The sequence below is a fragment of the Osmerus mordax genome, chromosome 13 (genome assembly GCF_038355195.1).
Source record: "Osmerus mordax isolate fOsmMor3 chromosome 13, fOsmMor3.pri, whole genome shotgun sequence".
NCBI lineage: Eukaryota > Metazoa > Chordata > Actinopteri > Osmeriformes > Osmeridae > Osmerus > Osmerus mordax.
The window spans coordinates 1,755,767-1,779,506 of NC_090062.1; the positions used below are offsets into that span (position 1 = coordinate 1,755,767).

At 41.8% G+C, this 23,740-nt stretch overlaps 2 protein-coding genes across 2 annotated transcripts; one reads left to right on the forward strand and one right to left on the reverse strand.

Moving 5' to 3' along the window:
- Positions 1-1,626: 1,626 nt before the first annotated feature.
- Positions 1,627-5,354, reverse strand: hp (haptoglobin). Its single transcript, XM_067249233.1, has 5 exons — positions 5,302-5,354; positions 4,398-4,486; positions 2,877-3,148; positions 2,384-2,709; positions 1,627-2,202 (listed from the first exon to the last, which is right to left on the reverse strand). Exons 1-5 carry the CDS (start codon positions 5,337-5,339, stop codon positions 1,959-1,961), a joined length of 969 nt encoding a protein of 322 aa, XP_067105334.1. The 5' UTR covers positions 5,340-5,354; the 3' UTR covers positions 1,627-1,958.
- Positions 5,355-11,873: 6,519 nt separating this feature from the next.
- Positions 11,874-13,822, forward strand: LOC136955825 (adenosine receptor A3-like). The gene is made up of 2 exons (XM_067249568.1): positions 11,874-12,168; positions 12,927-13,822. Exons 1-2 carry the CDS (start codon positions 11,874-11,876, stop codon positions 13,820-13,822), a joined length of 1,191 nt encoding a protein of 396 aa, XP_067105669.1.
- The last annotated feature ends 9,918 nt before the right edge of the window (positions 13,823-23,740 follow it).

Sequence of the window (23,740 nt, forward strand, 5' to 3'; positions counted from 1 at the left end):
ACCACTTTAGTCCGTGTTCGGAAACGTAAATTCAGACTTTTTGTGTGAGCTTTAAGATAAAAGGGAAAGATAACCATGACTTAAATGGGGATTCACTGAAATGACTAGTATTGCACAGATCCAGCACTGACTTTTTAGATCAGAAGGTGACCCAAACTGCACACTTTGTTTGGCAGAACAGTCATTTAAAATTGCTCAGCATGACTATCATTATTATATTACGAGTATTTCCAATTAACATAGTCTGCCTCCACAGATCCAGAGGGGGCTTGGACAGTGACAGACTGTGGTTGTGCCAAGTGTTGTCACAGCCTCACTTTGGGAAAGCATGCCCTACTGGGAACATTAGGGGAGACTGTTGGGCACAGAATCTAATTGTCTTCTTTGGAAAGGGCAACATTTGGGACACTGTCATGTAGGGGCAGCATAAAGAGCACGTCATAACAGCACCTTTTTCCATATATGCATTTAGGCCTACTGATAATTAGCGTAATTTGATGAGCTGTCTGAAACCGTTCTGGCATGCTAGCCTATGGTCGATATTCTCAAATATATATATATATATATATGTAGATTTGGTAGGTCTACAATTTACGCATTTAAACGGTCGTAATGGTTTGACAAGTTGTCTCCCTTGCCATGTTAATTGCGGCAACATTGCCCTTTTAGGGAACCAAAAAACTCAAAAAATAAATTTAAGCTGCTGAAACAACACACCTCTGCTGCTTTACGCTATACTTTTTGCGACATAACTCCTCTTTTCGACGATCGCCTGATCTGGGCTGCACAGTCTAAGCTTATTGAGGTCTAGCTTGAATTAGCGTTGCCTGTTAGTGGAACGGGACGTTAGTGGAACGGCTTGAGGCTTAAGTCTAAGTTGACGTTTACCCAAGTGAGACTTATTCGTGTTAGCGCGACTTGCGTTAGCGACGTTGATGGAACACCCCCCTGGATACTGACCTTCAGAACTCTCACAAGCAGGAGAAACAGCTGCTTCTGCTGAAATGGATTCCAAAGCTTTTCAATTCCTTTTTTGGTTTTCCTCTTTTATTTACCCGTTTCTACTTCACAACATTTATGTTTATGCCTCCCTCTTTCCAGTAGCACTCTCTCTATCTTTCTCTCATTCAATATTCAGACCAACTTAGAAACCCTTCCTCCGTGTGTGCTGTTCCACTTGCTGTGGTGATATGTTACGCCAATGCTATCATGGCAGGTGTGACAAAGTTGGTCACCACTTCATGCAATCTAAGAGGCAAAAAAAAAAAAAAACAGCTACTGTCGGTTCATGTTTACATTTCAAATTGGATGGAATAGCAATGTTTTTAGGATCAACCATGCCTAAAATAGCTGATGTCTATACAAAACATTCTGCATGTCCTTATTTCTCCCAGTAATTAACCACTCATTATCAACAACAAACAGGTTTTGGCAAGTAATGGGTGTGGCCTACACACCTGCATACACTTAACAATTTGTCAATGAAGATAAGGAACTGAAGGGATTGTTGCTGGCAGTTTGTGCACTGAGATGGATACATTATATTGCATAGTTATACATACTCAGATTACGCATGAATGAACCCTGCTCTTCAAGAGAGAAACACTTTCAGCCGACTGACACTTTTATGTTGACTTGAGCTTTAATCCAGGAAGAAGCAACAGTTTTTCAAAGAGGTATTTTTATACTTTTGAATATCAAAATGTTTACTGGCATGATGTTATATTAGTTATAGCTTATTTGGTACACCAATAGTTTCAAGGATAATGTTTGACACTATCCCAAAAAGCGTTTTTATAGAGTTTCTATAAACAGATTTGTTTACAAAACTGTGAATGGCAACAATCAGACACTAAACCACTCTAAATTATTCAAATTAAGTGCTGGAATAACCCAGCAAAGTGTGTTGCGAGTGTTCAGCTATCAGTTTAACCATCCACTGCTCTGTCTCGTGAGAATCAGGACCGTTGCCAGGAGTGCATCTCGGATACGACTGCAGCGCGGCGAGTGGCGGACTCCTCGGTGTCTCCCCTCAGAACGCTGTGGATCCATGGAAGGTATTCGGACAGTTTCATGTAGATGGCATACTTCTCAGTGGAGCAGGCCTTGTCAAAGGACAGTATCCCAGCTGCATACACGTCTCTGTGGTCCCTGACCACCAGTGCTCCCCCTGCATCTCCGTAACACAAATTCTCCTGGTATCTGTGCAGAATGCAAACCGAGAACAGTGTACTTTATGGGTGCACTGGTAGCTCACCGGTTAAGTATGCATACCCCATGGGCTGAGGTCTCACTGCAGAAGCACAGGTTTGAATCCGGCCCAGTCACAATATACAGATACATTGGGATATACGGATACATTGAAAATGTAACTTTGATGTACCTGCTTGGCCCTGTGCAGAACATTGTTTCATCCACAGTCGGCCTGCTGTGCAGCAACCTCCCACTGTTCTCATTTGTTTTACAGGAGAGGTCATCGGCTAATGGTAGTACTAGATGTTTCAGTGACTGAGCGGGGCTGAAGAGAGCCCCCCACCCCCAGCCAGCAATGACCCCGACTTCTCCCTGGCTGTCTGCCAAGTGCTGACCCAACTCTGGCAGGGGAATGGGGTACACATTTGGCCCCAGTACCACAGGTGTCTTCAGTTGGATCAGAGCCAGGTTGTTGTCCCAGTCAGACTGGTTCTGGAAGCCTGGGTGTAGGAACACCTAGGAGGGGTATACTGATTTTGTCTCCAGGGTTTCATTTTTGAAGGCAACTTGTATTATCGGCTTATTCTTGCATTCATACGTCATTCTTGTATCATATAACTAGATATTGTAATTCTCTGGAGAAACATGTATTTTTTTAGGTCTCATGATAGGATACTACTCACCTTCTCCACAGCAACCTCTTTCGAGGTGTCAGCCTGGGGCCGCCCTGTGATCCCCAGGTACACCTTAGGGATTGCTGCCTCTGTGCCCTGCGTGTCCATGCGATTCTTCTTAACAAACAGGTTCCTGCCTGCTGTCAGAACCCAATTTGGGGCAATGAGAGCTCCACCTGCATAGCTTCCATTCAGCTCCTCCAGGGACACCATGGCTTGCCAGGGCACCAGAGGAGCCATTGTTCCCCCAACCATGCGCCTGGAACGTAAGGATGTCAACCCTAAGTAATAAAAGACAACTATTAAAATGTAATTTCAGATGGCTCAGATGGCTGAGTGGTTAGGGAACCGGGCTATTAATCAGAATGTTGCCGGTTCGACTGCCGGGCCAGCTGTGCCAAATGACGTTGTGCCCTTGGGCAAGACACTTCACCCTACTTGCCTTGGGGGAATGTCCCTGTACTTTACTGTAAGTCGCTCTGGATAATAGCGTCTGCTAAATGTAATCCCATACTCTTATTTAACCATTGCTGTTTTTGGCTTACCGATTACCTTTAGTCATTGGCTATAAAAATTGCTGTGATAACAATATTAAGACAATTGTTGTAGAGCTAACTTTATACTTGATAATCAACCAACTAATGACTGGATCTCAGCATATTGTTTTGATTCAAGAAAGGTTTCATGTTGACTGTTTGACACTTGATATTTATCTCCAGATGACAGGGCTTTGGACTTGTTTCGTCATACTACATTTATATCTTGAAGTTTGGTGTGACTTTTTGAAATTCCCAAGACAGTGTGCTCCATGATGTTGTACAGCTATAATTTCAGTGTTGAAATGATCATTTTGGTAAATTGCAGCATTCCTCTGGTTCAATGAAATGTTGAGTGGTTGCCATGGTGCTGGATGGCAGCTAGACAATAATGCTTCTCAAAGTCTATAATATACATATTTTGACAAATGTGTATGGACCACATTGGTTTTTGTAGATCAACAATGAGGTGACTTTTATGCTGATTTCTCCAAAGGCCAATCTTCTGAAAGATACGTTTTGACTAGAACTACAATTTAATTTGCTCTCTGACTTAAGTGAAGGTCAGATGGAGTTGCACTCCATTCAGGATAATAAATTGTATATTGTTATTAATCTTTTAACAACTGTGGGCTTGGAGCAGGATGCTTCCTCCTTGCATGGTTTATGCTCCTGTACCACACCCTGCTAGCTCTCTGATGGAGACAGAACAGCCTCCAATCCCAGCTGTGATAGTCTTGATTGCAAATAAATAGCTAGTTACAATCATTAAATAAGGACTTTTACTTTTAGTATTCAGATACAAATTCAGAGAAATGGTAATTTACAGGTTTGCATCTCTCTTTGCCAACATTTCATACCTCTATTCATCACAGGGAGAAGCATGTCGAAACATGATTTAGTTGTGTGTTAGATACCAAAAGCTTGAATGCAAAAAGTGAGCTCTGGAGTTGGCTGCGTAGTGTGCGTGTGTGTGTGTGTGTTAGATTGTTACCTGAAGCGTGATGTTTGATCCTGTTCTCAGCCAGAGCCTCATCTGCTAGACAGACACAGGACGCCAGCAGAAGCACGGCCAACGACAACCTAGGGACAGCACACGTACACACACACATCTAACAGACCCTCACCAACACCCCCCAACCTCAACACACACTGACAGACGGCCAGCCCTTGCACTACCAAGGCTGTTCCTTTATATAGAGAGAAGTGTCCTGATGCATGTACAATATTCATCCACTCTACATTATTTAACATCACGGTATTATAGCCAACATGACCAAGGTTTCTCTCTGTCTTCCTTATCTAGACAGATATACTGTTCATGTACATTTTGATATGCTGTTAATGTATCATGAATATATATATATATATATATATATATATATATATATATATATATATATATATATATAGATAGAGATAGAGATAGAGATAGAGATAGAGATAGAGATAGAGATAGAGATAGAGATAGAGATAGAGATAGAGATAGAGATAGAGATAGAGATATAGATATATATATCTGTATATATATATATATATCTATATATATCTGGATAAGAGCGTCTGCTAAATGACTAAATGTAAACATCGACTCCCATTGAGGATGGTTCACTCTCAGGAGAGTGAACCATCCTCAATGGGAGTCGATGTTTACATTTAGTCATTTAGCAGACGCTCTTATCCAGAGCGACTTACAGTAAGTACAGGGACATTCTCCCCGAGGCAAGTAGGGTGAAGTGCCTTGCCCAAGGACACAACGTCATTTGTCCCAGACAGAATCGAACCAGCAACCTTCATATTACTAACCCAATTCCCTAACCGCTCAGCCACCTGACTCCCCACTCGATGTTACAAGAAAATTTACTTAAATTATGCTTTTGAATTGTAAAATAACATACCAGATGTTTATAGAATCCATTTTTGTCAGTGTGGTCATCTGAGACGGTGTATTCTGATGATGTTTGCAGGTTGAAGTCCTGAGATCTTGGCTTTATATCTGGTGAAATCTGCCTCCAACCCCCACTACCTTGACGTCCTGGGAGTTTTTGCTGGAAAGTAAGCGTCTGTTGCCCAATCCCCTCTTGTTGTGAAAGCTCTTTAAACATTTTGTCCATTCACCTTGCCCTGTCAACAGGTCCATAGCTACACCAAGACCATGTTGTCGTCACAGATGAACATGAATCATTTGAATTATGGATTTGGAGCGACGCAGAACATATCTAAAATTTGTGTTTCAGCCTGGTCAGGCTTTTTTCCAGGGATGTGCAGCAGTCTTCTACAGTCTTGACGTATTGTTTTACCAAGGAGTAGGAGTTTATGTTCATGTGACAGGAAATGTTCCTTTTAATTAAATGTTTTGTAATGGTAAGGCACTTGAGAGTAAGGAGCATAACAATGACACAGGGACACATGTAGGCAACCACATTCAAGGTTGTGCTACATAGTTTGTGCCACAACATTTCACAAATACATTTTTTACTTTGTGCAATGTTGTGAATTTCACGTGGAAATCCATGTGATACACCTCCATGAGTCGGTGTTCTTGTACAAAAGCAGAATTATCTTTATTTGGTCTATTTGTCATCTGTCCTGTTATTCACAATATTTGTATTCAACTGGTGAGGTTCACCCAGAATTTGTACATTTTTACCTTTCAACTGATTTCCCATGATGCAGTAATGTTTAACTAAGGTCTGTTGGCTGCAACGCTAGGTCAGGTCAACAGCAGTGCTATCCTGTGAATTTCTGTAAAAAACAACAAAGCAGGGAAAGTCCAGTTTTACAGCCCCTGTAGTGTTGGATAGAACTGTGAAATCAGGCCTGTCCAGTCTGCAGATAGATTATCTTGCTACTTTCTGTTGTAGGTGGTTCTATTGGTGCTGTGTACCATGCAAGGATGTGTTTATGATGACTCTCTGCTATGAACACCTTGCTAACATGTGTATAAATCAAATCTGCCCCAATAAGGTTTTATTTTAATTACCTTTTAATTTGGAGTACACAGTATTCAACTTTTTATTTTATCAGTTATGTATCGTTTAAAATTATATTAACTAATCAGTTTGATACAGAAATCTGTCGGTTTTGACTGTGACCCAGAATTCCTTTTTGTTTTATTAATGAATTAGCTTGCTGAACTGAAGCTCACAGACTGAATCAGTTGTAGCAGTAGGTGGAATAAAATAAGCCCAGGTTAGGTTAGTTATCCCTTCTGGCTGTAGTCCGCAGTCATCACCACAGAATGAGATGATGTGAGGGAGAACTGGGCCATCTACATGGCTAAGTTGTTTCATTCACCTGGAAAAGGGCTTTATATAAACTGTTCTTTTTTGTTATTCTGACTGCTCTGTGTGTTTTTGTGTCAAATGGACTCATTCATGTCTGTGAGTCACACGCTCACTCAGGGTGGAGTGGGGATAATGATGTCTGGATCAAGGGGCTATGGCTGCAGGGAAATCTTGTGGTCCTGGTGTCTCAAAGCTGATAGGTGTGTACTTTCTGTTCCAGTGTTATGTAAGAGATGACAACGTCACTAAGATTCTGTGTCACACGCATGGGTGCAGACGTGTGTACATACATGAACACAAACTACACACGTCCTTACTATACACATCACAGTGACCATGTTGAAGCAGATTATTAGTGGAGTGGTAAACGGAAGTACATGGGTGCTTACGGAAATTTAGAACCCTCACAATTCCTACAAACATACCAGCCAAGTCCATGTCTTCACTCTGAACAAAGTAGAAAGAGAAAGCAAGGGAGACTGTTAGGGTTAGGGTTAGACAGGGGTAACGACAGGGTTATCTCCACCTGTCGATTATTGCTCTTCATAACCCATGCCTCCAGAGTTGTTTTGCTTAATTTTTGTTGTTTTTAGATATGTTTAAAATCAGTTGTAGCTTGATTGCAAGTGTTAGAGTACTTAATCTAAAAGCAACATAGTCCCATTGGGACCAAAGCTTGTCAAGGATCTAATTTATTGATCAGAAGACATTATTTATGATGTTTATGCACTTGCCAGAAACTGAAATTCTGGTTGCTGTGTCCTCACATTTCCCCCAGACCTGAGAAGGAAGCCAGAGGCAAAAAGTTAAGCTACAGGTTGAGAAGCTTTACTTCTCTGAAATGAACACACACTGTGTGGATTTATTCGCAACCATGTCTGATGCAACCCACCAGAATCAAGGTTATCCATGACGGCACTGAGAAAACATCCCTTCACAATACGGGATTTGCAACAAAGCATTGGCTGTCTTTGTGAGGTTTCCATTCATGAAACATTACTGTAAGGGTGAACTTACACCTGTCAAATGTCTTCTTAGAGACTCTAAGAGAATGTTTTAGGGCTCAGTGGATTCACAGTAGGCAACTGTTGAAATAACATCTTATAAACATTTTATAAGTGCCAATTTTATAGTGCCTGTGATAAAATTGGTGGCACACAGATTCCTGGAATTATAGATAGGGCACAGTGCCCGCGATGATGTCGGTGACACACACAGATTTCTGGAATTATAGATTGCAGTGCCCGTGATGCAGCTGGTGATAAAAAAAAATTCTCAGTGGTTTTGGTAGCTATATTTCTCAAATCACAATAGAAATTATCTGTAATCTCTGAACTACTTCAACCTCCACATCTATTTTAGTCAAATTGCCAATGCTGTGGTAGCCTACATTAATGCAAATGATTATGTAGCCTTCATTTGTCTTCTGTTTCCTACGTTATAAATTGCTGTTATGTTGATAAAAATTTACTATATTGGTTCTGAACTATTCTGTTATTAACATTTAGGCTGCCAACTTTTCCAAAAACCTTGGAGTGTGATTTGGTGGGGCCAAACAACCATGACAACGCAGGTGGATTCAAACGAAATCACACAAGTGATTCAACATTTTCCTAGGAATCTCGCTGTAGACCAGAGGGCCAATCAGAGTGAAGGGGCTGTGACGCGAAGAGAGCAAGCCAAGCTGCCGCAAATTCTTCATTATTTTTCATTATCTGACGTCGAAATGCTTATCCAATCAACGTCAATCCCGGCACTGCACCCCGTTGGGTTATAAAGAAGACGTTTGCAGAATTTGAACTTTGCATAGTGTCCACTTCTTCAGTTGAGCATGGGAAACTAAACCCATTCTAATTTGTACACACACACACACACACACACACAGATTCCTGAAATCAATAGAGATGTTAGACATGTTATGGAAATGGTGAAGCAGGGGTGGAGGCTATCGCTGAAGAAGAGGGGAGCATATAGAGGGGTGAGGCTGAACTGGGTCCAGGAGGCAGGACGAAGTGATCCATGTCAGGAGGCCTCCTCTCAGACAGCAGAATCCCGGCAGAGCGGGGCTGGAGGTGGCGAAAAAATACAGTCAACTCCATCTCTCTTCTCTGTTTCTTTCTCTATATTTCTATCTTTCTGTATGCCCTCATAAGGAAGTCAAATTGCCTTGTCAGGGGTAGGAGAGAGAGGGGAACAGTACAAATGAGAGAGGAGCAGGGAGAGAGACTGGGTGGCAACAAAAATGGAACGTTGAGAAGGGGAGTGTTTGTTTGTGTGTCTGAGAGAGAGGTGGATATATGTGAGGATGGAGGGTTGAGTGGAGAGGAGAAAAAGGTTGGGTGAGTTAGACTTGAGCTTGCAGCTGTGGAGCGCATGAAAGAGAGCTAGAGAGAGAGAGAGTGCAGTGCATATGTACAGTGAGAGACACACAGCAAGAGTGAGAGTATAAGAAAAAATGAGAAATAGAAAAAGAAGGGGGAGTGTTTGATGAAGAGAGAGGGTGTTGAGTGCTGCTGAGAGATCCACAAGGAGAAAGAGAGAGATAGAGAGAGAGAAAGAGAGAGAGTAAGAGGGGGGGGGGGAGATTTGAAGCGTAGAGTCAGAGCAAGGCTGTTTCTGTGCGATGTCCCTGTATTGCTGCTGATCCTCAGGAGATCTGGGAATACAAGAATCTTCTGCTGTCCAACCATCTCATCTCCAGGCTATTGGATTCTACTGTAGACTGACTGGGATGGCCTTTATTGACCAATACTGGACTGTATACTTGTCTCTATTGGAGGCAGAAGAGGAATTTTACTAAGCAGAGTTGCAAATATGCAGGTGAGAAAGCTTTGTGTTTATGGTAAATACTTGTTTTACCTACTGGTTCTGGTTCTCTTGAAATACATATTTGTAAAAAATGGTCTTGCACAAAAAATATATAAACTCCAGTTTATTTCTATTGTGTGCTTTTTTCCTTGACCCAAAAAATTATGGGTGAGATTTTAATCAAATAGTTTTAATTGAAAATAATGAATCATAAAGTATTGCTGTCTACAGCATCAGAGGACAACTTCAGGTATCACCAAAGAGCATAATTAGTATGGACCCAAAGAAGCTTACTGCTTACTTTTGCTTTGGGATATTTAACAGATTTTCAAAACATACACAAACACACACAGCACATGAGCGTGCACACACACACACACACACACACACATACGCACACAGGATAGGTTGATTCCAGCGTTTCTGTTCCTCTTGACTATTGAGCTGCAATTAGATTGCAGATTTATTAAAGGGTTATCTTTTGTGAGTAAATGATGGACTACACACACACCACTCTAACTAAAACACAGACAAACATACACACATATGGTTAAACACAGGCAGCCGACAGCAAAATGGATTCATATATAAATAAAGATAATACATTTAAATTTGGTTTAAGGGTTCACATCAGGCTTCACATTTGGGTTCACAGTATTATGTAAAATGTAAAAAGAAAGGACAGACAGAGGTGAGAGAATGAAGTGTGAAAAGATGAGCGATGGTTAGAGATGTGTTGCTGTGTAAGGAGAAGAGGGAAATAGAGGAGTTTGTAAATGTTGGCATTTAAAAAAAAAAATTAAAAAAAAATATTCATTTAGCAAACCCTTCTATCGAAAGCAACATTCATTTGCAACTTCTTGATCTGCAGTCAAATGCTCTACCACTGAGCCATCCCCAAAACACAAAGGCTGTTGCGTCTTACTGTAAGACCACTGAAGCTGGATTGGGAGGAATTAATTAACTTAACAAATTCTGACCATTCTACATGTCAATTAGCCTCGTGTTTGCGCTGCATAACAATTATAATGCTTGGAAAAAAGATTTATGTTTTGAGCTCATCTAGTTGTGTGTGTGCTCGCCTCCGTGTGTGTGCTTGCCTGCATGTCTATGTGTTTATTCCTGTCAGAGCCAAGCTTTGTGCCTGAGGTGAGGCAGAGGCCTACAGGGGAGACTTGCTCCTGTCTTCTCTCCTCTGGTCTCAGACCCAGAGCATGTGAAGGAGAGAGCCATGTACTGTACAGTCTGTGATGTCTCCCATAAGTGATATATATATTATTCTGGATAGTTGTTCATTTCCAAACGTTAAGACATGGAGGATGCTATACACACAAACACACACATGCACCAATACAGACATATACTTTGACTGTTTTGACCATTGAAATAATTCATCCATAAATCCATTCCTGTCATTAGGGAAACTCAACAGGTGTTCAATCCTCCCTGAATTTACCTTTGTGTTAATGGGGTGATTGTCAGTTCGTGAAAGTAATAATGTCTCTTCTCCAAAAACGATGAAGCTTACCTCTGTCTTTGTGATGTTATAAACGTTCCTTCTTTCACATGCCTCCCTGTGGTGATAGTGGTGGTCAGAAACCATGGTAACCCTATCAGCTCAGCCTGCCTGTCCTGTCCCATTGCCTTTTGTTTTCTGAAGCTCTGTCTCTCCAGATCTTTTCATGTTGTCTGGTGGAGTGAGTAGGGTGGGAGTCTGAGTAACCTGGGTTTGTTTAATTGTCAGATAAAAGAAATATTTGGAACTGAGCTCTGAGTCTAGAGACTGTTTGAGCTGTCTACCAACATCACTTTAACTGCTGACAGGTTTAGAACACAAGCATGGCACACACAAAAACACACACAAAAACTGGATTCAGAGTATTGTTCACTGTATTTTTTTACATTAGGTTCTCAGTCTTTACAGAAAAATGGATTGGGTAAGATATTGTGGACCATTTGTTTACATTACAGGCGGTTGACAGAATAATGAATACACCATGCCTAATTAGAGAAATTTGGTTTTGAATTAGACAGTAGGATATGTAAACCAAAAAAAAGTGTGGACTTTTGGTCCACAACAACTGGTTTGATGCACTGTGGTGTAAGAAGCATGGATGTATCTTCTGTTGAATACACCTGATTGCCCTTATTCAAAGTCTATTCATGTTTGAGCTGAGCTGTTTATCATCATTATCATTACAGATGTTTACTTAGTCATGTTGGACTGCCTTGTAGTTATTCTCCATCTCCCTCTCTTTCTACCCATGCAGAAGGATCTCCAAGCCCAGGCCAGGGAACCCAAGAGAGGACTGTCTTAGGTGGCTCTGCCACCCACCTTCTCCCAGGTCGAGAGCTGTGTCCTGGGGCCTGTCTCCATGACCGCCCTGGTGGCTAACCTCAGTCTCCCCGGGACTCTGTTGGGCCTGACAGAGACCGATAGCACCCCCAACCTAACAGGGCCTGTAGAGTTACCACAAACAGTGGGGAGAGGTGAGCTAGGGGGCTCACTAGCCCCTCTCTGTACCTTCTGCTGCTGTGGTCTCCTGAATCGCACCCTAGCAGTTGTCTTCATGGTCAGTCTGGCCTTTGCCATAGTGGTGGGGAATGTGGTCACACTCACGGTCTTCATGCAAACAAGACAGTCCCGGACACCACAAGGATACCTAAAAGGTACAGTTGGTAGTGAAACTTGGTGATGCACTCATTCCCACTCATAACTCAGTTATTAGAAGTTAGGGGACAATCTGTAGAGTTTACCTGACTCAGTTCTTCAAGGTTCCTTTTGTTCATGAAAAATTGTGTTACTTCTTTTGTGTCTTTGTCTAGCTTGTAGATCAGCATCAAATGTTCTCCATCATGGTGGTTTCAGGCCATCATAGAACTGGGATTTGTTTTTAACTTTGGAACATTGTAGTCACGTTATTTTGCAATGTTTGCACATACAGATGTTTTCTTTGATCTTTCACAATCTAAATCCTTGTTTGGCAACATTCCTCCACGATGAACAACTGGAGGGGAAATACATTTTGCAAACTCTTCATTCACTGAATTAATTAAATGTTTTGAGTATAATATGCAGGAGTATTTGTTGTTAAAAGCATAGCTAAATCAATAGGCTGTTAATGAGTCACAAATGGTGTTCTGGCTCAATCAAAGACTCATTTGTCCACATTCCATAAACACAGATAACCCTGCAAAACCCCCAGCTTCTCTTGTTCATAATATTTACATAGAAAACACTAAACTCACAACCAAACTGTGTTTGCACTGTATACCCTAGATCAGTTGCATCTGAAAAATGGTGCCTCAATGTATGTGTGTCTCAATGTATATGACATTTCTTATGAGAGCCCTGAAAGGATTCCAGGGCAGCGTTTGTGTGTGTTTATCTGTGTGTGACTCTCTTGTCACCCTTGTCCTTCCCACAGTATCTCTGGCCATAGCCGACATGATGGTGGGAGTCCTGGTGGTTCCTTTCTCTGTCTACACAGAGATCTCCCTGATGGTGACCAGCAGCCCACCAATCTGGTACCAGGGGGGGTCCACCCCTTCCTCGCCCTTGTCTCTGGGTGGACTGACTGCACCCTGGCAGCCCTGTATGCTTATTGGCCCAGTGTTTGCTGGCTGTACGTTTGTCTCCATCAGCACCATCTTCCTGATGACAGTAGAACGCTGCATTGCAATCCTCCGCCCCCTCCACAAGGACGCCCTGGTGACCAGGCGTCGCACCCTGCTCCTCATCCTCCTCTCCTGGGCCGGCTCCTTCATGCTGGCCATGGCCCCCCTCATTCTCAGCAACAACTTCACCCTGGAGTACAACGAATGCAGCCGCATGTGTAACTATGCCCCCCTGTTGTTGGGAGGGGAACTACCGCCGGATGCCAACATCTTATTACTGTTTCCAGCCTTTGATTTCATCTTGCTGGGGGTAACACTGGCCGTCAACATCCTCTCCTTCACCAGCATTCGCCGGTATACCCGCAAACGCAAACTCCTGTCAGAGGGAAGTCTAGGGGGAGATGGGGGAGCAGGAAGCGGGGGAGGGTGCCCCCACAGACCCTCTTTCTCGGACATCAAGGCGGCCAAGACCATCGGCATCCTGACCTTTGCCTTCACAGCGTCGTTTTCTCCAATCGCTGTGTTTGTGCTGGGGAATGTGGTGGGCTACATCTGGTGTAACTTCTCTTTCTTTGCCTTCTGGATTCTGACCGGGAACAGCTGCTGCAATGTCATCATCTACAGCGTCAGGGACCAGCGTTTTAGGAAGGGCGTCACACTGCTCTTCCAGAGAGACCACTCGCCTCCGCACGGTGAGAAGAACTGAGGGGAGAACAGGGCATTTACACAGCCTTTTCCCACACTTCTCCATCACACCCCTCCACCCTTGCACCTCTTATGCTCCCTAGAGATGAGTGAGATGGCGAGACTATCCCCACACCTCCCTCTTCGGAGAGGGAGAATGATCAGGGACCAAGCTACAGTTAGCATCCGCACACCTCCACCCCAGCCAGCATTACTGCCACTGCTGCTGTAACACCAGCCAAGCCCTTCCTTCACTCCCTTGACTCAGACCTGACCCATTTGCCCATCCCCCCTTCCATGTCCCTCCATCCTCTTTGCCCCTTCCAAGTCATTTAAAATCTAGTCATTGAACTGTGAGGCAAATTGCATACTGTAATTATCTTACAGCCAGTGACTGTGTATTCTGAGCAAGGTACTAGACCCTGCTCTTGGGCTTTACTTTGAAGAGGGCTTCTTCAGGCATTTCACTTCAGGGACCAACAACCGAACACTCAGACTCAGTCTTTACATTGTGTCTGACTCATTCATATTTGGAGAAATAGATGTCTGTGACACAAAGGGTGTTTGACATGATGGTTAGAAGCCATTAAAAGTCTTATGTACACAACTGTGCAAAATGGCAATCTTGTTTGAGTAAGGCAAACATGCTACATGCAGTGGTGTGCAGACCATTCAATTGTCACATAACAAATATTGCAGTTTGCATGGACTTCCATTTTATATTCAGTAGCTCGGGTAATTTAGTTGTTTAGAGAACAAATCGTACTTCATTCTCTAACTCAACTGACTGGAGACCGGTGTGTTTGTGAGAACATGCACTTTATCATGGTGGGTGAGTTATATGTAAAAGCATTTTTTTCCCTTTAATTAATTAATTAATTTAATTTTGCACACTTTTTGGATTGACTGCTTTTTATTTTTGCATCTCAATCTATTTTTATTGAATCAACCTTTAATTAGAGGAGAAATTGTGTATATATTCAGACATTTATGCTAAATTAAGGAAAAACAGAAAGACACAAAGAGAGAGGAAATCACCAAATTGTAGAAGCCATGTGTTTTGTTCTGACTGACAGTTACTAAGTAAGACAAAACCTATCTGTATCTAATACCAGTCAATCTCAGTTACTGTTATATTCATATTGTGTCAAAAAGGGGCTACATTAAAATCACCTTCTTATAAAAGAATAACCGTTACTACAGTTAATTTTACAGTGCAGTGAGTGATTTGCACACTTAATCACTTTGTAGATACAAAGAGTAATACATTCCAGGTTCTACTGTTGTTTTACTATGTGAGTTTATAAACTGCCACTATCTACAGTATCAGGGAAGAACACATGACACATTGATCACTTATTCAGAATATTTCTAGAAACACAAACTAATACAAATGACTGAATATGAAAAGTGGCAGTCAAATTTGAATATATCTATCCGTTTGGTATTTATTATTGAAACTATCCTTGTTATGAATAATTTAATGATTGATGCAATTACATGACAATAATTTTAAAGGATGTATTGTCATTTGTTTTACAATATAAAAATATATAATTTACGACTTCCATCGACTTGGAGGGATTATTGTACCAAGTGCACATTATTGCTTTGATATTGAAACACTGTACAGAGTCTTGATCAGTACTGCATTATTTATATGAAAATGAATGATTTGGTATTAAATGCATTTGGAAGCACTTCATTTGTGGGTTTAATGCTGTTTAGCCACTGAGGGTAATGTGTGTAGACAAGTCTGCTCTAATATGTACGGCCTCAACAGCAGTTATACAAGCTACAGCACTACTCTGTTCCTTCTCCTCTTTTCCTGTCCGTTTTTCATCTCTTCATCCTCCAAAAGGTTTGACTTTTGACCCTACCAGGATCAAACTTTTCCATTTCAAAGTCTGAGGGAACACAATGTTTTCTGTGATCAGTTTGGCACAGCATGTTATAATAAGAGGTTGGAGAGAGCATTGTCTTGTCAGCTTGCCTGGAAACTGAAGAAACAAGATGATCTGGGAGCACAGGCAGTGACAAAACTTACTGCAAAAGCAACACTAAAAGCTTGTATTATAATTAACAAGAGCACAAAGCTCTGTTGCAGTGTCATCTGATAACTGCAAAATTGAAAGAGAGAAAGAGAGAGAGAGTGAAAAGAGACACACAGGAAGCGATATAATAAGCGAAAGACAGAGATTGGTGATGGGAGAGGTAGAATGACAAAGGAAAGACATGTAATGGCAGATAGTAAAAGAGAGAGGCTCATATACTTGTACAGAGTGATGGCCTCAGAGGCATACTCTGATCTGAAATTTTCATTACAAACTTGCTTCCTCTGACTCACTCTGAAAACAATTAGGTGGTTCACAAATTGATTTACTGTGTAACCAGAAGGACTTCTGTCAGTATGAGTTGAGTTGATCTGCAGGGCACATTTCATCAATAACAGAGTGCTACTCTGTGTTACTCCTGCTCATACTGTGGTGGGTAAACTGGTTCTCTGCTCTTTCTCTCCACTGAGTGTAAGCTATGAGAATGACGTATTCATTAATTTCCTGAGAGTTGGAGACAGTTTGTGATAAACTACCGGGCCATACTCAGGTGCTAACATGAATCTTAAGGAAATTCTAATATGAGGGGTGTCTTAATGATGTATCTTTCTATGGGGAATTCAAATATGAGCTTATTTTTTTGATAGGATGAGTCTAAGCTACATCATTTTTTTATTTTATTTTTTGCCAATATCACCATTCTGAATCACTTTTATAAGATATTGAAAGATATAAGGGAAATCATTCAGATTTACAGAGCCAAATCAAATTACATTACATATCTAGTGAACTTCATGAATATTGCTGGATATCATTACAAGGAACAATCCGAGGAGTTCTTTACCTTTACATTGAACCAACATGGATAGTACACTCCAATGATGAATTCAACAATTAATTGCAGATTCTTTAAGTTATTTCCTTTCAGTCTGTGCTTTGACACCCAGAGCCTAAGAAGTCTGTTTGCTGTGGTGAGCCAGCGGCTGTGGTTCACTGGTCCAATCTCCAACAGAGCCAACTTGGCAGGTAGCTTTCCATCCCTGACTGCACAGACAATCTTATAGCCATAGTGTTGATCAGTTGAGAGATCTTGAATGACCTTGTCTGGCAACTTGATCAGTGGAGGGCCAACAGAGATCTGGTTGAAGTTTGGATTAATTTCCAAGTCTGTAGCAGAATCAAGGAGCTTTTTTCAAGGAAAATGTTTTTTCCTTGAAAAAAAGTGTTGTCTGACATAGTAGGGCCTTCAAGGTCAATAATGAAGTGGCGCAAGAGTAGTTCACTAGTGCACAGTAACCAGACCAGTTTTCTTCCAAGGTGCAGCTCCAGCTTCCTCATAACTTCAGCATGTACACCAGTGTTGTCATTTGTTGAGTCTCCTCCAATGACCAACAAGGTCTTGTCAAACCCCAGGGGCGTATCCAGGACACTATTTCTGGGGGGGCCAGCTCTGGCCAGTCTTTTATTTGGGGTGGCACTTGATTGTCAAAAACTACTACTTTAAAACTCACACACTGCATCACTCAGAGCAGCTGGTTAGCTGCTAGTCTCCATTGAAGCGCTGTCAGAATGCAGGTACGTTGGTTTGCGTCTTGCGCTGTTGATGGGGGCGTGGCCCAACATGTTGCGAATATGGGGCTTGTAGCGTAAGTGACAAATGACAATATAAGACGACTTTATAAAAAAAATACTAATGCATTTTTTCAGCTTTATACCGTTTCTGTTCAGGAGGGTTTAAAAAAAAACCCTCAGCTTCCATCATTACATTAGTTAGGTCAATCCTCCCATCAAAGAGGAGGCAGGAGATCACTCCCTCCTCCCTGCATTTCTCCTCAACTCTTCACCCAGCTCTCACATCAACTTCTCCTGTGCTCTTTTGACCTTGTTCTTATCAATCACTTTACTTGTGTTGTCTTCTGTGATGATTCCCGCATCAATCAGGGCTGCGGTTGCTGTAGCTGCAGTTGGCCTCAGCCCTATGCCATACCTTACACTAGCAAGGGCAGTGTTTGGAATCTCATCATAGTTTTTTGTACCTTTGCTACAGGCTCAGATTCAGTTTCAGGGAAGAGCTCAATGTCAGGGAAAAACTCATCTTCAGCATTAGTCATCTTCAATCCCATATTGTGATCACCATTTGCCACATATCTCTCAACATCTTCCCTGGCTGCCTTCTCTGCTGCTGCAGCAATTTCCTCCTTGCTCCATCTCCTTTTCTCTGCCTTTTTTCCATCTGCTGCCTTTCCAATGTCCTCACCTGTCTCTTATGCTCTGAAAGATCAGGGCCCCCTATTTGGTGGGGTCCTTTACTTCCAACCTTCTATTTCTGTCCCTTTATGTATGCAAGATCTTTCACAGGAATCTTTTTTTCTCTGCTGCAGACACAGTTAATGTGGGCTTGGATTCTACAGCATTCACAGCCTCCCCCTTCACAACTGGTAATCGGACACTTGCATGTCAAAATATCAAATAATTTATCTAACTTGACCACAAACCTCTCTTTGGCATCAAGTTTCCCCTTCCCAAGAGAGAACTTCACTGCCTGATTCCAGAGCTCCTTCAGCTTGGACATGATGGTCACCTTTTCATTAATAACAGGTGGTTTGAAAAGAGCATTAGCTTTGCTCCGCTGCAAAATCAGACCAGGGTAGATGTCCGCCACCAGCTGGTCTACTGGGTAGTTCCTCCTGTCATCTTCACTTTGCTCCCTCAAGTAGATGCCATACTTTAGGACAGTGGTTCTCAAACTTTTTACACCCCGTACCACCTCAGAAAATATTTGACTCTCCAAGTACCACCATTATGACCAACGTTAATATACAGTAGCGTGGCCTACCTTATTGCAGGGCTCCAGACTAACTTATTTTACTAAGAGCACAGTAGCCCCTGACTGAATTTTTTTGGAGCGCAAACAGGAAATCTTATATCGACCTGCAATGCAATTATTGATGTACAGAGGGTACAATTTCTTGGGAAATTGTGGGGTGTGCTTGCATCGGTTGCAGATGGGGCAATTTTTTACTGACATTTTTACAACTGATATACAGCGACGCACCACACAAACTTAAGTTTAAATACATAATTTAATGTGACATGACGTACTATACATGCAAGTCTCAGCTAAATGACTTAAATGTATGATGCGGCGCTTTTCGAACAGTCCTCCTACACCACGACACGATCCTTGCTGAGTATAACAGCGCAACACAGCAAACACAGGCAGGGATACAGTATAGTGATGGGCATTTCGGCTCTTTTTCGTGAGCCGGCTCTTATGGCTCAGCTCACCAAAAAGAGCCGGCTCTTTTGGCTCCCTAACGGCTCTTTAAAAAATACATGTTTTAACTATGAATTTTATTATGATAGGTGTGAAAACAATTTGAATTAAATTATTAAATGAAATCATACTCTACCTTAACCACAATGTCTTTCAAAATGCATTGATTTGTTATGAAAAAGAATACTATTAAACATTTAAAGTATAACTTTTTAATGTATAGAAACAACATTCAAAACAAATACAATCTGAAACTGAACAACATAATAGAACCCATATTATAAATAACTGAAAGCATTAAACTGGTCCCTATTTTTTTCTCTTCTTTATTGCCATGTTATAACCAGCACACACACAATGATGACCATATTTTTTATTTTAGGAGAGATTTGCATTCAGAAATGCAAGCTGCCTCACTTTCGAGGGGCTGATGCGGTTTCTTCTCTCAGTAATTATTTGTCCTGTTTTTGAGAAGATCCTCTCAGAGGGAACGGATGTGGCCACTATGCAGAGTCTCCCTGTCATGACTTCAGTAAGCCGTGGGTAGATAGAGGCCTTGTTCTTCCACCAGCTCAGGGGATCTGCAGATCTTTGGAGGAGGGGCTCCTCCAAGTAGGATCGGACCTCCATTATGGCATCTGCTGAGGGATTCCTTCGTGCTACATCCCCAGTTGCTCTCTCATCAAACAGCATCCAAACAGCAGACGTTTGTGGCACTACTGGTGGTGCTTCTGCTCCTTCTGATCGCTCCGCTTCCTGTTGCTCTGGTGTCTGAGCCAGCTGACTGCTGGGGCTGTTCCTCCCTGCTGCTGAGGTGATTCTTTGAAGGGCCTCATCAATCGCTCTGGCATCACTGAAGGCTAACTTCTTAAACCTGGGGTCAAGTGCAGCGGTTTCTGATAGCATGTGATTATATTCCATTCTATGGAACCTTCTGTCCATTGATGAACATAGGGTGTCCATCAACTCTGTCACTTGTCTTGTGGTTACATTTGCTTCTCTCTGGCGGTTGGCTGTGATTCGCTGCAGACCCTTACATAGGAGTATAATTTCTGAGGCTGTCACATAGCTAAAAATAGAGAACAGATTATATATATATAATATAATATAAAATACAGGATAAAATGTTGAAATAACTGCTTACTGTACCTCTCTCCACTGATCTCCACAGTAACCTGCTCAAAGGGCTCCAAGACTCTGGTCACATCCTCCACCACCTCCCATTCCTCTTGGGTCAGAGGGTCAACAGGTGCATTGACAATGGCCAGGGTAGAGATGATGGCATTCTTCGATTCAAGAAACCGTTTCAACATATGAAATGTTGAATTCCACCTTGTTGTACAGTCTTGTTTAGGCCTTAGCTCAGGCATTCCCATCTGGCGTTGTGTAGACTTTAGTTTTTCAGCACCTACTGTGCTCCTGTGGAAGTATTCCACAGCTGCTTTCACCTTGTCCACAGTTGGCTTCAGCACCTTCAGAGCATCTCTTACAATCAGGTTGATTGTGTGGGCAAGACATGGATGATGGGTCCACTTTAAAATTGTCATGGCTTTGGTTATGTTAGCTGCATTGTCACTAACACAACAGACCACTTTTCCATCTACTTGCCATAATTTTGCCACTCGCAACAGTTCCTCTGCCAAGTTCTCTGAGGTGTGTCTGTCGCTGAACTCAAAGCAGTCTAGAAGACAGCTAGACATTGAAAAATCTTCAATGAAGTGACATGTAACCGCCATATAATTAGTTGTTATCCTAGATGTCCAGCAGTCAGTGGTAAGGCAAACTGCAGTAGCTTTTTTGACTCTTTCCTGCACTGAAGCCCTTGTGCTCTCATACAGTTCTGGAATAAGTGAATTTGAAATTACCTTCCTGCTTGGAATTGCGTACATTGGATTGAGACTATGGCTATAATTTCTAAAACCTCTGTCCTCCACCATCGAAAATGGCTGGAAGTCGGTGGCAAACATTTTAGCCAATGCAATATCAATGTGGCCTTGTTTTGCTACAGACATTGACTTTTGCAAAAACTGGTCTCTTATAGAAGTCTGCTTGCTGTGGGTCGCGGAGTAGGCCTTGACTAAGTGGAATCAGTGGATACATCTCCACTTGTGTAGGTGCTAGCTCCAGTCGCTCCACCACTATCACTAGCGGGACCACTAGTTTCTCGAAGCTCCGATAGTTTCACAGTTGGGTGCACTATTCGCATATGCCGGTGTAGGTTGTTCGTAGAACTGGCTTTATATGATATTTTGGTTTGGCAAATTCTACACTGTGCTTTAACATTGTTTAAATCATTAAAATTATTCCAAATGCTGCTGTGCTTCCGACTCATTTTCTGCGTTTGTTTTCAGAGATGTTTTTCCTCTAATCCAAATTTTGACAACACGTGAGTTGGCTGACTTGGCTCGGCTCTCCCTCATGTTTAATTGGTTGAAATTGCGTGTAGATTGACAGGAACCGAATGTGAGGCTGATCAGACAGTCGAATAAGCGTGCGCCTTTAGGCCTAATTGGGTGTGGTTTGCCTTCGGCAAGGGCACAACCTTTGTTCTCTCACATATATATTATTATTATTGGGTGTGCTCAAGCCTTCAGCGAGAGCACAACCTTTGTTCTCTCACATATATATTTATTATTATTATTTATTTTCGCCCCCCTAAGGATCAGTCAATATTTGGACTACATACACAACGGCGGTGTCAAAAGGTTCGTCTTGGTAGCGATTGCGTTGGTTGTATTTTTATTTACGTTCGGTTGCATGGTTTAAGTAGAAATTGTGTTTTTGTGGTGAAAAGTGAAGCTAACGGTGGCTAATTTGCTAGCCACAGTCACTGACGTTACTAACTACTAACGTCACTACGTCACTAACGTCACGAAAACACACGTGACTACCTGTAGCAGAACATTCGTTTCGCATCTGTTAACTTGGGGGATAGCTAGGCTAACTATAGCTTTACTGCAAGGCAGCTGCAGGAATGCCACAAGCAAAGAGGCCAGGGTGATAACTATTTACTCATTTTACTTTGTGATATGACACACAATTGTGATGTGTAATGTACAGTATAAGCTGATATTATTAAAGAAGTACATCTACTTTCGGAAACAGTAGTCTACTATTTCACTGAAGTATTAGCATCATGACATTAGCCTGTGTTGCCCGGGCAACACATACTACAGTGGTCTATGATGTAGCGTTATCTGTTTTCAATCGTTAAAATAAACATTCCTCACATATACATTTTCGTTGTAGGGTTTATTCTGACATTAGTAAACGATTTGTTGGTGAAATTACCATTACCTGTGGTTTCAAACCAGTGTAGCTCACTGCAACGCTGTAGCTTACGTGAGACACACTACAAAAACATCTACACTACACAGCTGTTTAGGAAGTCAAACAGCGACAGAACATGTTCGGCACTCTCCTTACTTAAATCAAAAGTCTATCTAACTACTAACCTGAACTTCATTGCCACAGCCTAAACATTGTCAATCTGTTCATGAAAATAATTAATTTCAGCCTAAACCGTACAACGGAACGTTAAATCCAATTCAACCAACGCAATCGCTATCAAGACGAACACAGCAGTAGTCTAGTACTGTACTGGTAGAATTTACCGGGGCAGCTTCTCCACACAGGGCTATATCGCATTTTGCGTTGTTACAGACAATGGTCGCTACCAGTGAGCTTTTTATGAATGAGCGATTTTCCACTAAATAAATGTCAAGCTTATTTACGTTTTGGGGGGCATATTTTCAGTTAGCAGATGGTACTGTTTGAATCGCGATTCAATCTTCTACTGCCGGTAACGTCGTAGAATAATCTTCAAAGGGGGTTCTTTATTAATGAATGAATGCAATGAGTAGGCTAAATGCCTGAAAATATCACGAGAAGGGAAAAACTTAAAAGGACGTTTAAGTCATAGAGATTAGGTCAATTTTTACACCGGTCTGCCAAATTTATTCGTTTTGATTCAACGATGAGGCTGCCTCTTGCAGGGGAAATGAGAAGACATCTATTTCATTCTACACTTCACTCGTATTTTCAGTTGTAAATGAGCAGCAAAAAAAATATGCTTTTAAATCTATGTAATCTTTATAAATAATAAGTATGCATTTTTATATGACATATACAGAAATATCAGTTGTAAAAATGTCATTCAAAAACGGACCCATGTGCAACCGACGCAAGCAAGCACACCCTACAATTTCCCCAGAAATTGTACCCTCTCTAGTTATTATTCTTTTTGCCCCCCTAAAACTCAGTCAATATTTGGCCTACATAGACGACGTAGGTGTCAAAAGTTTCGTCTTGGTAGCGATTGAGTTGCTTCTATTGGAATTTACGTTCCGTTGCATGGCTTAAGTTAAGTTTTTGTGGCGAAGAGTGAAGCTAACGGTGGCTAATTTGCTAGCCACAGTGACTGACGTTACTAACGTCACTGCGTCACTAACGTCACGAAAACACGCGTGACTACCTTTGGCAGAACATTCGTTTCGCATCTGTTAACTTTGGGGATAGCTAGGCTAACTATAGCTTTACTGCAAGGCAGCTGCAGAAACGCCACAAGCAAAGAGGCCAGGGTGATAACTATTTACTCATTTTACTTTGT